The sequence below is a fragment of the Culex quinquefasciatus genome, chromosome 2, assembly GCF_015732765.1.
Source record: "Culex quinquefasciatus strain JHB chromosome 2, VPISU_Cqui_1.0_pri_paternal, whole genome shotgun sequence".
NCBI classification, from domain to species: Eukaryota; Metazoa; Arthropoda; class Insecta; order Diptera; family Culicidae; genus Culex; species Culex quinquefasciatus.
In genome coordinates this window covers 199970995-199989677 of record NC_051862.1, presented here as the reverse complement: position 1 = coordinate 199989677, position 18683 = coordinate 199970995, and the positions used below count along the sequence as shown (strand labels likewise).

Genomic DNA, 18683 nt, shown 5'->3' with positions numbered 1-18683 from the left:
GAAATGCAACATACCCCCAACTTTGTCATAAAATTCCCCAAAGTCATAAAACGCATCTTCCCTAATGGACACTGGCACACATTCATTTCCCTCGAGCAATAAACCCTTCCGACGTAATTTTCCACAATTAACAGCCATAAATTGTGCCCAATTTGCGCCAAACATCCCAGAAGTTCCACGACTTGCTCCAAGAATAAACTTCCCGACCAAACTGGGCCACCACTTTCTGTCCTTTGCTGGCTCCCAGTAGAAAGGCCTAGAGTCACTAGAAAGGACCATCATTATTGTACTGCTGCTGCTGCTGCTGCTGCTGCATTTGCCCCCCTCCGGACATTCCCAAGCAATAAAAAGTGAAGAAAAATTACCGACAATTTGACCTAAAGAAGATTCACCCCCGGGTGCCATACCGGAAGTTGACCAACCCCTCGGTTGTCAGCTGAACCGAATCAAACATACAGGAGACATTTCACCAAGAGCTGGCAGCACTGCTCTGTCGCGTTGATTGGCGTCTTGAAGCAACAGCAACAAAAAAGAGGTGAGGGGGAAATTCCGGACCAAATATGAGCGATAAAAATAAAGCAAACAAGATTATATCTTCCTCGCAATGAAACGAAATAAATTGCACATCATATTGTGCGGTTTTGGCCTTTGAGCAGTGTTGGCAACCGGCCGCGGACAGATGACTGACTGACTTGGCTTGACTTGTTGTGGTTGCCAACGTAGTGCTGAAAAGACACGACTTCTTCAGCTCTTGAACAAACCACAAAGGCAGTTTTCCTTGGCGTGATTCTCGGGGATTCTCTTTTTTTCTCCTCTCCTCTTTTTTTTTATTTCCGGCCAGAATAGAGAAGAAGTTATAAATAAAATCTGCTTTCTTCCGAGGATGCGAAGTTTTCTCTCGTGGCAACCGTCCAAATGGGAATTTTTGAACTCGGCGTACTGAACTGCTGGCAATCTCAGGCGGGGTTTATTCAATGTGCGAAAACCTGAGAGAATCGTTTCATTATTAATGTTAGTTAAAAGCTGTATTCCAAAGTAGTTTTATCTTAGAATATAAACACAACTTCTCGGAGAATTTGGTTGGTAGCTTCATCTCAAATCACAACAAAATCTAGTGTGTCTAGAGTGTTTAAACTAAAATAAGTCAAATTTTCAAATTTCACTACAAAAACAAAAAACTAAAACCAAACATTTCTAATCTAATCTAATCAAACCCTAGCGCAGCCAATCTTTCGAAGGGATCCTGGAGAGTGCCTTAGGTTAGATGACGCCTAGCCTCTTCTTGTCATTTATTAACATTTGTAGAGCACCATTGCATTAGAATGCATTGAAACATCACAAAACGTTAAACCGGCCAGGCCTACTGCGTAAAGTTTACCGCAGAGATGATTCGTTGAATTGGATTGAGTTTGAGCACAGGGTGTGTGTTCAAACCACAATACAGTTCTGAATCTACAGGGGAGGAAGAAGCGTGGGGACACACCACCATACGCTCCGAGCAAAAAACTAAAACCAAACATTTGAAAAAATCTGAAAACTCTGTGATTTTTTTCTATTAAAGCAATTCTTCTGGAAAATTAAATTTCCCATTATCCATATTTTTTTAAAATTTGTTGATATGATTTAGAGGACAGAAACCAAAACTTTCAAGCCATAAAAAGAATGGACAAAAATGTTGCCGCCAAGTTATGATTATTTAAAAAAGTCTATTTTGGAAAAATAGAAGTTTGTTTAGATTTTTGTTCAGTATTTCATGTGAAATCAAATATACAATAAAACAATACAAAACAATTTTGTTGATAAAATTCACCACTAAAAAGTTTTATTTTATCTAAAATATTCCAGCTTTATGATTTTTTTTAAAGGAGTGTTCATGTATCTTGGCAATATTTATTTCGAAAATTTGAGAAAATTTAAACTATTGGTTGGTCCTCTGATTGTAAAAAGAAACAGCGAATAAAAAAATACAAAAAAATTTAAGTTTCAAAAGTCTCATTCAAACAGCTTTTTTCGTAGCACCAAATATTTTGGAATCAAGGCATACATTTAAAATAGCTTAAATACTCAATATTACAATAATTTTATGTCCATGCATTTCCTTGCCCCAAAAGTTGCGATTATTTGTCCCCTAAAACATAAATACCGTCAACAGGGGTTACATTGGGGCTGGGGGGTGAGATTGGGTCATACAAATTTCAGCAATTTTGTATGACCCAATGTTACTCCCCAGGCCCAATGTCACCCCTGATGACGGTAACCAAAAACATCAAAAATTTAGAAATTTGGATTTTTGGAAATGGATTTTCTGTGTTAAAATGATATTAATTGAATTGGCATATTTTGTCCGTGTACATTTTTTTTGTGAACAGTCTTCATCAAACCCTAAATTTTTGCCGAAGACACCAAACCGATCAGGAAATACCTTCAAAAGATACAGATTATCTAAAATTTACGTACCATTTTTTGCATGAATAATTTTCAAAATTGTATGAATCATATGGGTGTATTTATGAAACAAAATTGCTTCTTAGGAAAGGCCTCAAAAAAGTTTTGGCCATATAAAATAATACTTCAAATAAAAATGCCGATTTCGTTGAGAATTGCCATTAAGAGAATTCTCAAATATTATTTTCAAAAATATTTTATTTTTCTATTAAATTATAAATGAAAAAAATGTAATTATTATTATTTATTAAACTATACTAATCTTAAAAAAATATATGTTTTTTTTAAATAAACAAACAAAAATACTTGGGATTTATCTGACTAATTAATCAAGTCAAAGAAGAAGGCGAAATTGATGGTAAAATTTTAACATTACAAACAGGACAAGTAGAGTAAATGCGGTGTTTCTCATTCAACTTTATAATGATAACATAAACTTTAAAAATTATTTGCAACTGCCTTCTGTGGCTTTTATGCTTTTAACATATTTTGAAGACCACAGAACTGAAGAAGGAATCCATCTTTAAAAAAATAACTGATTTCATGTTATATTTTTTATTTAAAAAAATAATAATTATGGCTTAAATAAATGAAGAGATGTATTTTGGTTTGATATTCTTTTATAAAATATCGACCAGAATAGTCAAAATTATTTAAATTACCTTAATTCAGAATTCTGGGAAAAAAATTATAATGTTCTTATTATAAACAATTTTCAACTGTTCCGAATAGTTTTTTATTTGAACGAAAAATTAAAGATTTTAAAGCATCTGTCTTCAGCTTAAATTTTTCGAGAGTTCCATCAATTGCTTCAACATAAACTTCCACTGACGTCATCACGCGCGCCACCATTATTGAGAAGTAATCGCTCCGAAACTTTTCCCATTTTCAATTTGCTGAAACACTCTTCCCAACTGTTTCTGGGTTCAGGTTGTCCTACTTGTAACAACAACCTTACTCCCTTCCATGTATCTTCCTTGAAAACAAGAGAGCCTTGCACCTTTGCTGGAGATTGAAACCATTTTGTGCGTCACTCGTCGTCGTAAAAAATACGAAACAAAAACAGGAGATTGTATGTCCTTTGTGTCCTTTTTTTGCTGCTCCCAGAGAGTTCCATCAGTCAGGCAAAAATATTGCATCAATAATTCATCATTCCCCTGCTGCTAGTATTCTGTGTTCTATGCCATAAACAAGCAAAAACGGATCCATCTTGTGTGTGTCCGCTCCACTTAGCTGGAGCCTGTGGGCTCGCAAAAAAAAGGACATGCCCATTTGAATATTGGTGACCTTTTCTTGAGCTGCCGCCAAGACCAAGACACACAGATGTTCGGTGAGAACCAAAAAAAAAAAAAAAAAACATTGAGTTGGTGAAAAGGGACGAATGATCCTTGCAAATCCTACTCCCTCGAGGGACAAAGTGGCCAATCTCCGTGCTCTCCTCAGTTTTGCTTATTGTGATTGATGACAAATGTATCGAGATATCTGGTGAATTCCCAGGATGATGTAATACGACCCGGGCGTCGAACTAAATAACTCAATCGAACCGTTGTATCAATATGTCTCCTAACATTTCTCTTTTTCAGTGTTGTGTAATTTTTTCCATCGATCTATCTCGTTGTGTGTGTGTGTGTAATTTGATGAATTAAATATGTTTCTTTTTTCTCTTCTTCTATTTTCCTAAACCACATCACATCTCATCTTGCGCGACTTCGAACCGTGAAACCGTGTGTGGTGCTAATGTCTCGAAAAACAAACCGAAACAAAAAAACCAAACGAAAAACAATCAATCAAAAAACCGTTTGTATGCGATACGTAAACTAAACTCCTTCACCATTGCATCGACACCAAACTCCAACTATAAATAATGAAACCCCCCACCACCAACCCAATTGTCTAAAAAAATCACACACAATCTCACAAAACACATCCCCTACCAAACAAAAAACCAACTACAACTACTACAAAAAAAGGAATGGAATGATATGAATTTAAGGTGGAACACATCGGAATATGGTGGTGTTAAAGATCTACGAATACCACCGCATCGAATTTGGAAACCAGATGTTTTGATGTACAACAGGTTGTTATTCTTTCTTATCTTAAAAATCTAAAAAAAAAACAAAACTACAAAACAAATACCCTTAAAAAAGGCGATAAACGTACGCTGTACAACACATAAACACAAATACACGAAAACACGAGCTCAACGCAAAACACGCTTTAACACGCAGAATACGCACAATATTAATCAAATCAGATTAAACTTGTCAAGAAAACTTTTTTGTTCCAAAATTATTTGATTTGTTAGTTTTGTTAATTTGGTTAATTTTGTTAATTTGGTTAATTTTGTTAATTTTTTTAATTTTGTTATTTTTTTAAATTTTGTTAATTTTGTTAATTTTGTGAATTTTGTTAATTTTGTTAATTTTGTTGATTTTGTTAATTTTGTTAATTTTGTTAATTTTGTAAATTTGGTTAATTTTGTTAATTTGGTTAATTTTGTTAATTTTGGTTAATTTTGTTAATTTTGTTGAATTTGTTAATTTTGTTAATTTTGTTAATTTTGTTTACTTTGTTAATTTTGTTAATTTTGTTAATGTTGTTAATGTTGTTAATGTTGTTAATTTTGTTAATTTTGTTAATTTTGTTTATTTTGTTAATTTTGTTAATTTTGTTAATTTTGTTAATTTTGTTAATTTTGTTAATTTTGTTAATTTTGTTAATTTTGTTAATTTTGTTCATTTTGTTAATTTTGTTAATTTTGCTAATTTGTCAATTTTGTCAATTTTGTCAATTTTGTCAATTTGTCAATTTGTCAATTTGTCAATTTGTCAATTTGTCAATTTGTCAATTTGTCAATTTGTCAATTTGTCAATTTGTCAATTTGTCAATTTGTCAATTTGTCAATTTGTCAATTTGTCAATTTGTCAATTTGTCAATTTGTCAATTTGTCAATTTGTCAATTTGTCAATTTGTCAATTTGTCAATTTGTCAATTTGTCAATTTGTCAATTTGTCAATTTGTCAATTTGTCAATTTGTCAATTTGTCAATTTGTCAATTTGTCAATTTGTCAATTTGTCAATTTGTCAATTTGTCAATTTGTCAATTTGTCAATTTGTCAATTTGTCAATTTGTCAATTTGTCAATTTGTCAATTTGTCAATTTGTCAATTTGTCAATTTGTCAATTTGTCAATTTGTCAATTTGTCAATTTGTCAATTTGTCAATTTGTCAATTTGTCAATTTGTCAATTTGTCAATTTGTCAATTTGTCAATTTGTCAATTTGTCAATTTGTCAATTTGTCAATTTGTCAATTTGTCAATTTGTCAATTGGTCAATTTGTCAATTTGTCAATTTGTCAATTTGTCAATTTGTCAATTTGTCAATTTTTCAATTTGTCAATTTGTCAATTTGTCAATTTGTCAATTTGTCAATTTGTCAATTTGTCAATTTGTCAATTTGTCAATTTGTCAATTTGTCAATTTGTCAATTTGTCAATTTGTCAATTTGTCAATTTGTCAATTTGTCAATTTGTCAATTTGTCAATTTGTCAATTTGTCAATTTGTCAATTTGTCAATTTGTCAATTTGTCAATTTGTCAATTTGTCAATTTGTCAATTTGTCAATTTGTCAATTTGTCAATTTGTCAATTTGTCAATTTGTCAATTTGTCAATTTGTCAATTTGTCAATTTGTCAATTTGTCAATTTGTCAATTTGTCAATTTGTCAATTTGTCAATTTGTCAATTTGTCAATTTGTCAATTTGTCAATTTGTCAATTTGTCAATTTGTCAATTTGTCAATTTGTCAATTTGTCAATTTGTCAATTTGTCAATTTGTCAATTTGTCAATTTGTCAATTTGTCAATTTGCCAATTTGTCAGTTTGTGAATCTTTATTTTTTGTTTTCAATTTTAATTTTTTATTATAATTGAATCTAAATTCAATTAGTTTTTTCTTCCACAAACAACATTCTATCACGCAGCTGAGCGGCAGCTTTAGCAAAAACAAGCAAACACTCACTCGAAAACACACGCAAAACAAATATCAAACAGCTTTGTTATATCACTCTCATTCATACAAAAGAAAAACAAGTCACGATTACGCGTTGAGCAACAAAAATACTAAAACCAATTCACTACAAAAACAACACAAAAAAAACAAACAGAGTTAGAGATCTTGGCGGTGCGAATTTGAACGCGTGAAGTCATTGCTCGAAGGGGTCGTCCACATCTTCCCAATCGAAAAGGGGTAGAATCGGGTATGGACGGTACTTTGCAACTCTCCCCCATTGTCCCGCTAGCTTAGGGTTAATTGATACAATTTCTGTTTAAATTTGACCGTGATGCATCAACTAACTAGAGATTCTGGAAAAATTTTAGAAATACGAAATTCGAGGTTAGGTACCTTATTGTGACGTTGGGCAAAGTTGTTCAAGTTTTGACAGTTTTGAACAAGAGCTAATTTGGTGCCGAATGTTGATTATTTCGATACCCGGAGTTTAGGTAGTTGATGTTGATAAAATTTTATCAGGTTTGAGGTTTGAAATTTATGAATTTTATTTGGAAAGCTGTTAGTTGAAAGGTTGGAGGATGGTTTGATGATTCAAAAATCATCTAAATTAAGTAATTGCGTTTAAATTTTTCTGTGAAACTATGAATTTTGTGTCATCAAACCTTTTCCAATCCAAACGTTGACAGCCATCCGCAAATGACCTCCATGCCTGTTCTGCCCCTTGCCCTCTCAGTTGGAGCGGATGTCTCATTTCATTGAAAATTCCCCACCCAAAATCCATTTAAATTCAACCCAACCCGTCCAATTCCCCACCCAGGCATCCGCTTCCGGCGCGACAACTCCACGGCCCACCAAAGAAACGCACCACCAGTTGAACCTGTGTGTGACCGTCAAACATTGGAGTTATGCCAAAACCCCCCGATTCGTGACGAAATTCGCCTGTTGCTCGCCAAACCCCACTATGATTGCTCCCAGAGATGTTCGGTATGAGGTGATGGTGGTCGCTAATTGGAAGAGATTCTCCGTTGAGGTGGTGACGGCGTTGAGTTAAGGAGCGTGCGCTCCTTCTCTCACCCACTCGCCAACCGTCACGAGTTCGAATCCCGCGACGCCAAACCTTCTTGTACCGGGCACGCAAGCACCGCTTCGCGGTGGACAGTGGGACAATTTTGGGGAACCTCGCGGTCAGAAAACTCTTATCTGAATATTTCACCAGATCCCGCTCACCGCAGCACTTGGATAGTTCACATTTTCGAAACAAATACACTGTCAAAAATAAATTCGTTCAAGCTCATCACACATAAACAGCGCGAAGTGCACCGTTTAGAGATGACCCCCTTTTGAAATTTGAAGGAAGGAAATACCCCCATCTTTATTCCAGCTTCTCTCTCTCGCTATCTGTTGTTTTTGTGTCTTGCTGGTTCGCGTTTGAGGCCACACCCAATCCGGTTACGATGAGGTCTTTTGTCACAAATTGCGTGGAAAAAGTGACTCAAGACTTCTGACTTCTGACGCGTGACTACTGACCATTGATTAGCGACTCTTAACTCATGACTTCTGACTACTGACTACTGACTACTGACTACTGACTACTGACTACTGACGACTGACTACTGACTTTTGACTACTGACTACTGACTACTGACTACTGACTACTGACTACTGACTACTGACTACTGACTACTGACTACTGACTACTGACTACTGACTACTGACTACTGACTACTAACTACTGACTACTGACTACTGACTACTGACTACTACTGACTACTGACTACTGACTACTGACTCCTGACTACTGACTACTGACTACTGACTACTGACTACTGACTACTGACTACTGACTACTGACTACTGACTACTGACTACTGACTACTGACTACTGACTACTGACTACTGACTACTGACGACTGACTACTGACTTTTGACTACTGACTACTGACTACTGACTACTGACTACTGACTACTGACTACTGACTACTGACTATTGACTCCTGACTACTGACTACTGACTACTGACTTTTGACTACTGACTACTGACTACTGACTACTGACTACTGACTACTGACTACTGACTACTGACTACTGACTACTGACTACTGACTACTGACTACTGACTACTGACTACTGACTCCTGACTACTGACTACTGACTACATAGTACTGACTCCTGACTCCTGAAACTGACTACTGACTACTGACTACTTACTCCTGACTCCTGACTCCTGACTACTGACTACTGACTACTGACTACTGACTACTGACTACTGACGACTGACTACTGACTTTTGACTACTGACTACTGACTACTGACTACTGACTACTGACTACTGACTACTGACTACTGACTACTGACTCCTGACTACTGACTACTGACTACATAGTACTGACTCCTGACTCCTGAAACTGACTACTGACTTCTGACTACTGACTCCTGACCCGAAAGTAGACTCACCAACACAAATTCAGTACTTTTTTCCGTCCGCAACGCGCGACCGGACCTCGCACTTCCACGCACACACGCATGTGGGCACCACTTTTCCGCGCTGGCCGCGATCCTGGTTCCGGGTCAAATTGTCCCACCCTGACCACCGGCGACTTTCGGCCGACGGCGGGCGAGTTTCGTTGCGAGCGAACATCGAACAGCTCAAAATAATCGAACTTCGACTGCGATTTTATTTCTCTCTCTCTCCATTTTCCTTGCAAGAAACAAAACAAAAAAAAAAGTTTGCACCAATCTACATGTAGCAAGTAAAAAATAAAAACACAAGCTCTCACACGCATACACGTGCCAAACACGCTCACACTAACACACACTCAAGTGATCCTAAAGAAAGAGCTAAGTACCAATTAGTGGCGTTTTTTGCTGGAAATTTAAAACAATTATAGTTGTCACAAATGAGATTGTTATAATAACCGCAAAACCAACTAACGCTCGCCAATACTAATTCCTACTTTAATCTAGCGACAGATCTAAACACAATACCTCTGTTACTAACTAACCCAACTTACTACTATCGCCCCGCCCCCTCAATCTCAATAATAACCTTCTTAATAATAAAAACCTATTTCAAAAAGTGAGCAGCAGTTGGATAAATCATCATTACCGTATATTTATATTTTAGTGCTGATGAAGGCTTTGATGGCACATACCCAACAAACGTAGTCGTGCGAAATAATGGGTCTTGTTTGTATGTGCCACCAGGAATCTTCAAATCAACATGTAAAATAGATATAACGTGGTTTCCATTTGATGATCAAAGATGTGAAATGAAGTTTGGTAGTTGGACATATGATGGTTTCCAGGTAAATTTGAGAACTATGAACACAAGAGAGAATTTTCAAAAAAAAAAAAATATTTCTTCTTTCCAATCTTAATTTTTCTTCATTCGTCAAACTAGTTTTTCTTTTTCTTTTTCGTCCATCACCAACAATTATTTTCTCTCTTTAGCAGCAATCATTTCTTACTTTATATTTAAATCGCTCCCCCCCCCCTTTTATCGATCATCCTCCACCATCAGTAGTTCTTTTCCGATATTTTTCTTGAACTTTTAATAGGAATGTTTTAGTTATTTTTTCTTGCGATTTTTGAGCAATGTCCTTAGGAAATGTTCACCCTAGTGCAGTTTCATTTTTTTTCAAATTTTTTAAGCAGCTGAAAGATGCCAGTTTTAGAGCAAAACAAAAAAAAATGGGCTGAAGCTTGCTTTAATTAGATCAATTGCTTTTTCTTACTAGAAGATTTACCTTGTTTTTTTTTATTAATTTTAGTCGACATTTTGTATATATCCATGACCGAACAAAGTGTGTTTTTGCATTAGGCTGTGTCTTTTGAGCAAATATATCAATCAAAAACAAAAGTGTGGAATAGAGTTAGCTTTGGTTAGCTACAAAGTAAGGTGTATAATTAGTTTTAAATTTTTTAAAGAACAATCAGAAAATAATAATAATTAGAAAAAAAAATTAGCAACATATTATCTAAATAAAAATCGCAGAATTTTGAATTACAAATAAATTATACAAATTATGTACAATTAAAAAAAATGGTTTTTAAAAATTTGCTTGATTTAGACAAATTAAAAACTAAATTCTGGTCGAAAAAATAATATAATATAAAGCAAAATTAACATGACTAAAACTTAAAGTGACCTTATCAGATTTTTTTCACCTTGTTGTGAAAACTTGAATTTTAAAAGTTTTAGTAAAAAAAACCTTTAAAATATATCGAAAGTAAAAAGTCAAAATAATTATTAATGCCGGTTTGACAAAATACTTTTAAACCATTGCTCTTTAATCATAAAAATAGTAAAATATTTTCAAAAAAATAGTGAATAATCAGAGCATAATTATTTGTTTTATTTCTTCATACAAGTTTCAGACAAAATGTAGCCTTTTTTGGCAACATATTTCCAAATATTTTTGTCAATAAAAAAACAGATTAATGTAATGTAACAAATGATATTAAAATAAAACTAGATAACTTTCTATATTAATTCTTATGAATTCATTTATAAAAAAAACTGCTCGCAAAAGTGAAAACATGATTTAAATTGTTTGAACTTTGTTGGCAACACATTTATTAATAGTGTTGCCAGTTTAGTGTTGAGTGTTAAATAATACTAGATAACTTTTTGTATTAATTCTTATAAATCTGCTCGAAAAAGTCTAAAAATGATTTCAAAATTTTGAACTTTTTTGGCAACACATTTCTAAACACTATTGTCTATTGAGAAGAAAACAAACTTAATGAAATAATATTGACATAATGCGAGATAATTTTTCATTTTTGTAACTTTTTTTAAAATCTGCTTGCAAAAGTCTCGAAATAAAAAGTTTTTTTTTTTTAACAGAAAAACTAAGTTTTAGAAAGCTTACTTGTCAAAAATTAAATCAAATTTATGAACTTTTCCATAAAATTGTGAATTGTAGATAAGCTAATTTTTAATGCATTATAACACAATTTTATTTTTATAAAAACTTATTTTTTATTAGAGCTGCTTTATAATTAGATTTATCATTTTCAGACATTCTATTAATTAGTTTTATAGTACTAGATTGGATGCAAATTTTTTTAAGGATAAAAATATTATTATTAGAATTGTTTTGAAAATAACTCAGAATTAGGACAATAAAACTTAAATTTAGTTTTATGTATCAAAGATAAGTATAAATTCAATCATCAATTTTATTGAAAAAGTTCATCAATTTGATTACGTGTTCAAACAAATTTGTTTTTTTTTTTACAATAAAAAAATAAAAATAACATTTAATGTTTCCAATTTTCATCTGATATAGTTTTTTCAAATTTGATGGCCAGTTGGCAGATTAATCTGATAAAAGTTTCATCATCAATCAGATTGAATTCATACTCAAGATATTATTTTATTGTTTTTTTTTGCAATGTAAATTTTGCAATGGCAGTTTAAGATTTTTTTGGTTCGAATTTCGTATTTCAGACATTTTTATTTGAGAATTTATGGACCATTTCTCAACGTTGACTTGTTAATTCAGATAAGAAACTCTACATCAATTTATATCGATTTTAAATTATATGTAGCTTATTCTCTTGGTTAAAAATAATCGGGTGTTGTTATATGAAATTTTGACTTTTGTTATAACGGATGTGATATATTAAAAAACCGAACTGACTCTGGTTGTAGTTCACAGCAACTGCCCCGTTCCTCAGGACAGCGCTCCTTTTATTGGTTTCCAAATCTTAAATAAAATTAACTACCTATCGTTATTGAACTACCGCTGTCAGGTAAATCTATTATGTCGGCGACGGTTACGTCCCACCGACATAATATCCTTTTACCTGCATAATGATGTATGAGTACATCTAGTAGGACGATCCTTTTATGATCGTCTCCCAGACAATCCGTTTATGATCGTCTCTCAGACAATCTGTTTATGATCGTCTTTCAGACGATCCGTTTATAATCGTCTTTCAGGTCACAACACTTTCTTTTTGCTTAAATTGTACAAAATTGTACTGGATCTCTTGAATTTAAGAATAAGATCAAAGATAAGGAAAATGTACTTTTCCCAAGCCTGTTTGGTTGATGTTCAATAAGTTTGATCTAGACCAAAACATAATAATTTCAATATAAATTTGTCAAAATTCCTGTTTCAAAACATGATATAAAATTAATTTTAATTTTTTTTGGAAACACATTTTGATATTTCATAATGTTTGTTTTTAAGTAAAATTAAATCAAAAAAATTAGATTGATTGAGCTGAATACGCTTCAAATTCTTTTCAAACTTGTTTATAAATTCATTTACACAAATAGAAATTTTCTTCTGAGTGATGGCAAACAGAAATGTTCAAACTAGAATTGAGCAGTTAATGGTAATATAATCATTAAAATTAAAGTCCCACTCTTCGCTTATCTTACATACAAAATTTCTCTGAGTTTTTTTTCATGATACTAAGAGTAGGACCGAGCCACGTAGCCCAGTGGTAACGCTTCCGCCTCGTAAGCGGTAGATCGGGGTTCAAATCCCGGCTCGGACCAACACAACTGGTGATCTTTTCCCTTCTGGAATCGATTGCTTAGTAAAGGGAAGGTAGTGTATCGTCACAAACGGGACCTTATCACGACACCTTAGGGAGGCGACCTATGGAATGTTAACATTAACCTTAACATGTTAACATTAAGTTGAGAATGAAACTGCCACTGAATCCGCTTTGTAAATGCCGGCCCCGATACTCTTCAAGGGTGTTCCCCTCAGGAACTGGGAAAGATTTACTTTTTACTTTTTTTACTGATCTTTTCCCTTCTGGAATCGATTGCTTAGTAAAGGGAAGGTAGTGTATCGTCACAAACGGGACCTTATCACGACACCTTAGGGAGGCGACCTATGGAATGTTAACATTAACCTTAACATGTTAACATTAAGTTGAGAATGAAACTGCCACTGAATCCGCTTTGTAAATGCCGGCCCCGATACTCTTCAAGGGTGTTCCCCTCAGGAACTGGGAAAGATTTACTTTTTACTTTTTTTACTAAGAGTAGGAGATTAAATAAAGTTGTTTTAAGTTTGCCAACTTCCTAGCAATCTTTTACGTTTCAAAAGCCCTTTTGTTTGTAAATACTGTTTAGCAAATCCACCAACTCCCCACTATAACCCACTACCACCACCACCAATACCTCTACTGACCCCCCCAAACTACTGCTCCTCTGTGCGTTCAAAAATTAGTTCGACAAACCGATCGCAAGACAAAAAAAAGAAGAAAAAGACCAAAGTTACGACGACCGACCGACCGGCCTCCTCCGTTCATCCGATCATCCTCGATGGACTTTTTCGGTTTCGCTCTACTGGTTTGCTGGACACCTGCGTACTCACCTTTACACAAATACACTCTAAAAACAAGAAACACAAAGGTCCCGTCAGCGATACTACGTAGTACACTCCGAAAAAGACTTCGGCGATTCGGCCCCCAAGGAGTTCCCGGTGTCGGACGTTTACCGCGAATCGCAAAAAAAAAACAAAAACCATCATACAAACTATCGACTCTCGATCGCTCGATAAATTCAATATCATGGCCATTCTGAAAATTGCAACGAAGAAAACAACAACAAAACGGACACCATTTTCCCACCACTACACACTAAATAAAAGCAAAGCAGATCCTCCCTTAAAAAAACAAACACACAAAAGCGACGACACTGAAAGAAAATCGCACGCGATTTTGACACACTTTTACAAACACATTTGCACTACTCAAGAATTAAACACTCAACCGCGCAGTGTTTTGACGTTTCGCGCAGAACAAAACCAAAACACAGAACACACACTCTTCGTGGAAACTAGCTAGAAAAGGAGCTGACGCAAGTCCAGCGGCTGCCGCAGAGTGTTGGACCGTAGATTGATTGTGTTGCCAGAAAAAAAATAATCTGTAGAATTCTAGTGAATTATTCAAAAGCTTTTTTTCTCTCTCTCTCTCTCTCATCACTTTTAAGTTGTTCGTTCAGTTTGGCTTTCTAGTTTTGCATTTGGAACGAGTTTCTTTTTTTATTTCCGTAGAAAACGCTCACGAATCCGCTGCCGCTTGTACATGATTATCATAAACTCTTTTTTTGCCGGCTCACGTTTTTCCTCTGTTTTGCATGAATTTGTCTGTCGCGAAAATCATCATCAGCGAGCATACTTTTGAAAGTTTTGAAAAAGCGAGCGCCCGTGAATTTTTCATTCATATTTTTTTCCGAATTATACAATCAAACAGAAAAAAGCCCTCAATTCATAATTTTGCCCCTCACCTCGAAACTCTTTCTCGTATTTTTTTTTCTATTCTTGGCATGTCATTGCACAGCTCAACTAACAGGTGAATTTTCTTTTTCTTTTCTTTTATTTTCACCAAACCCCTCCTTAAAATCACCATCACTTACGCGTCCTGTGAACGAAAAATCACCACCCCCACTCACAGTTAGACTTACAGCTTCAAGATGAAACTGGAGGGGACGTGAGTAGTTTCGTGACGAACGGGGAATGGGACCTGCTGGGTAAGTAGCGTTTGAAAAACAAGGTTTGATTTATCGTGTGATGAGATTGAATCTGTGTCTAAAAGAGAGATTAAGTTATAATGTAACTTGGATTATAAAATAAGGTCAATTTATTTCATAACAAACTTAGTTACACAACCTCGGAATTTCCGAATTTTGATATTGGTTTGTACTAGAAACAATATTTCAATTTATTAAAAAAAAATAATAAAAACTAAAGCCCTAACAATAATGATCTGTATTTTATTGAACATGGATGTCCAGGATGTAATTTATTTTAATTTTTACATTTAGGTGGAGCGAATGTATTTCTAAGAGTTGGTGTACTCTCACACTTCTTTTTCGAATCTGTTTTTAAAATAAACATTATACGAGCAATTCCAGCCCAAAACTGTAATTTTTTTAGTTACTTTTTTCTCGACCCTCTCCGATAACAATGAAACTTCAGTGAAATGATATCCGAGGCCTATATAAGCCATTTTTGAGTATTTGGAGTCAATTGTACTCGCAAGTAACACTTGAGAAGGACGTAAGTTATTTGAATATTTTTGTATTTTGTAATTGAGCAATTCTCTCAGATTTCAAAAATCTGTATCTTTTGAAGGAATTCTTTGATCGATTTGGTGTCTTCGGCAATGTTGTAGATATGGATAAGGACTACACTGAAAAAAAATAGTACACGGTAAAAATAATTTTGGTGATTTTTAATAATATTGAATGTATATAATATTGAATGTTTAAACCTTTTGAAATGTTAGTCTTGATTTAAAAATTTTGAAAATATTGTTTTCGAAAAGATCGGAAAATTTCACAAATGTTTCATATTTTAACATTGTAAATCGGACCATTAGTTGCTGAGATATCAACATTAGAAAATGGTGGGTTGTTTGGGTGAGACTTAAGAAACATCAATTTTCTTGTTTTTAAACCTTTGCATGGTAATATCTTAGCAACTAAGGGTCGTATCAACAAAGTTCAAAAAAGAAAAATATCGAGAATTTTCTCAGCTTTTCAAAAATATTTTTTTTAAAGTGGGCAAACATGTGCACTAATTTAAAAAAATAAAAACTGCTAATATTTGCAATGAAGTCAGCTAAAAATAACGTTAACTTGAAAACGGTGAGCTTTATCAATTTTCACTTTAGTACTTTTTGATTGCAAATTTGATTTCACATCGAAAAATAAAGTTGAAAAATTTTTGCGACCAATATTTCGATTTAAAAAAAAAAAAATCAGTATTGATTAAAAAATCCATAACCCGGTCAAAGATTTTTTGCACAACCTGGACATTTCTGAAAAGTTGGCATTCCTCTTAAATATATCAAAAAATAAAAAAAAAATAAAAATTGGGTTTTTTTTTGCAAATCAAGTTTTAGCGACCAAAAATAAATTAAAAATCATCAAAAAAGGTTTTCCCGTGTAATATTTTTTTTTTCGGTGAAGTCCTTATCCATACCTACAACTTTGCTGAAGACACCAAATCGATCCGAAAATTCCTTCAAAAGATACAGATTTTTGAATTTTCATACATTATTTTTGTATGGCCAGCTGCCAAATTTGTATGGAAAATTATATGGACATACTAATGATGCAAAATGGCTTCTTTGGGCATACCGAAGGCACCAAAAAAGTTTCAGCCCGATTAAAAAATACAAAAATTAAAATTAAGAAAAAAAAGACTGATTTCGCAGAAAATTTGTCTATTTTTAAAATTACTAAAATCCCGAAGCCTCGAAATAAAAATACATGCCACTTCAATGAGATTTTCGATTTTTAAATTTAAAAGTTTAATTCTAAGGTGATATCATAATTTTTTTTCGTTTATATTTGTTGAGAAAATAGCTATAGATGTTACAAAAAGACTCACGAAAAATGCAGGATAGTATGTCATGTGTATGTACATAAAACATTTACAAAAAACTGTTTTTTTTTTGAAAAGTGGTCTAAACGTCTAAATTTGTAAAAACCGGCAGTGAGAATCAATTTCCCAGACAATTTTACATGATAATCTCCATATTGACCATTGTCCTATGTCCAATCCATGTGAAGATACAGCGGATTTGAAAATAAAAATGTTGAAAAAGTTGGTTTTTGATGGGTTTTGACAATTTCTATGTGACAGACTTGATTGTTTTGTCTCGTAAATATTTGTTAGTTTGCTAGTTCAATTTCCCATAAGTTTGTCTTTGACAGCATTTAAAAAAAAATACAATATTTAAAAAAAATCCATGGCAATTAACAACGGGGTTGAGGTTTCCTCTGTCACTATTTTTTTTTCATTATTTTATGGATATAGAAGACATAAAATAACAGATTATGTATTTAAAGTGAAAAACCATTGTTTTTATTAATGCGACAAAACGACGTAAATGCCATTCGCGAGAATATATTCAAAACTTACCACAAAACAAAAAACTAAATCTATAATTTTTAAATAATTCTAATTTTGGCTTGCTAAGTTTTAGCTGAGTAGTTCTCTACATTTTTGAAAATCGACTGTTCTCTATATTTATTTATTTGTATGAAACTTGTGTCCTTCAATTCCCTATGTCAGAAAGGCCATTTTGTATCATTAGTTTTTTCATACAATACTCCATATTATTTTGGGAGTTGGTCATACAAAAGAGAGATGATTATGTATGAAATTTTGTTTCTTGAGAAGGGATTTTCTGTTCGATTTGGTGTCTTCGGCAACGTCGTAGATGAAGATTTTTTTGAAAAATATGTACACGGAAAAAACATTTTTTAATTCAACTTTTCATCACCTGAAGTTAAATTCCCAAAAAATGTTTATATATACAGCAATTCCCCACGAAAACAGCATGGAAAAAAAAAATAAACAAAAGTCCTCGGATCGGGCTCAAAATTTTTTTGCGGGTTCCCTGGCCGAAATAATTAGACCCGTATTTTTTTGTTTGGCCATTAGGGTGACCTACGCCGTGTTAGGGTGGTCTAAAAAATTGCCATTTTCGTCGATTTTCGCAAAAACCACTTTTTTCGAAAAATCCCAACTCCTCGCCATTTTAACCGATTTCAATTGTCTTATACGCAAATGAAAGGTGATAAGTTGGCCATTCAAAAAAAAAAATAGTAAAAAGTTTCAAAAATCTAGCCTAACATATGAAAAGGGCGTATGAAACTTTAAAATGCCGTTTTGACGGTGTCTGGACCAAAGAGCCTATGCCTGGAAATATTTTTATCAGATTACCCGGACATTTTTACATAACTTACTAAAAAATGGGAGGCGTTCATCAACAGGATTCCGAGATATGATTTTTTGAAAATAAAATCCGTGTTTTTTGACGCGCCGCGCGCAAAAACCGGAGAATGCCAAAATTGGCAAAAAATCTACTTTTTTCACTAAAACTGCGATAACTTAAAAATTTCAGCGATGACCTATACATGTCTGGGTACCAAAAGTTGTGTCTTTTAATTCTCGTCCCGATCCGACGACTTTTGTTTTTTTCCATGCTGTTTTCGTGGGGAATTGCTGTATATATATATATATATATATATGTATTTTTTTTCAATATTTTAGGAGACTAGAAAAAAGATCTTCTGTGTGTTTTTTTTGTTAAATATTAAAAACCTGGAAAAAATATCAAAAATCATGTTTTAAAGCAAAATCAAATTTGCAATCAAAAATACTAAGCTTTTAATGAAACTTAAATTTCTTTTCCGTAAAATCAAATTTTGATCACAGGACGCTGAATAAGCAA

General features: G+C 33.6%; 1 protein-coding gene across 2 annotated transcripts in view; it reads left to right on the top strand.

Moving 5' to 3' along the window:
• LOC6049441 (neuronal acetylcholine receptor subunit alpha-7) overlaps window positions 1-18683 on the top strand; it is a 232286-nt gene that overhangs the window by 140319 nt on the left and 73284 nt on the right. For both annotated transcript variants that reach the window (XM_038258185.1, XM_038258184.1), the window contains 3 exons: window positions 4416-4525; window positions 9583-9763; window positions 14889-14964. In XM_038258185.1, coding sequence (XP_038114113.1) covers window positions 4416-4525; window positions 9583-9763; window positions 14889-14964 — 367 coding nt within the window. The remainder of the gene's footprint in view (window positions 1-4415; window positions 4526-9582; window positions 9764-14888; window positions 14965-18683) is intronic.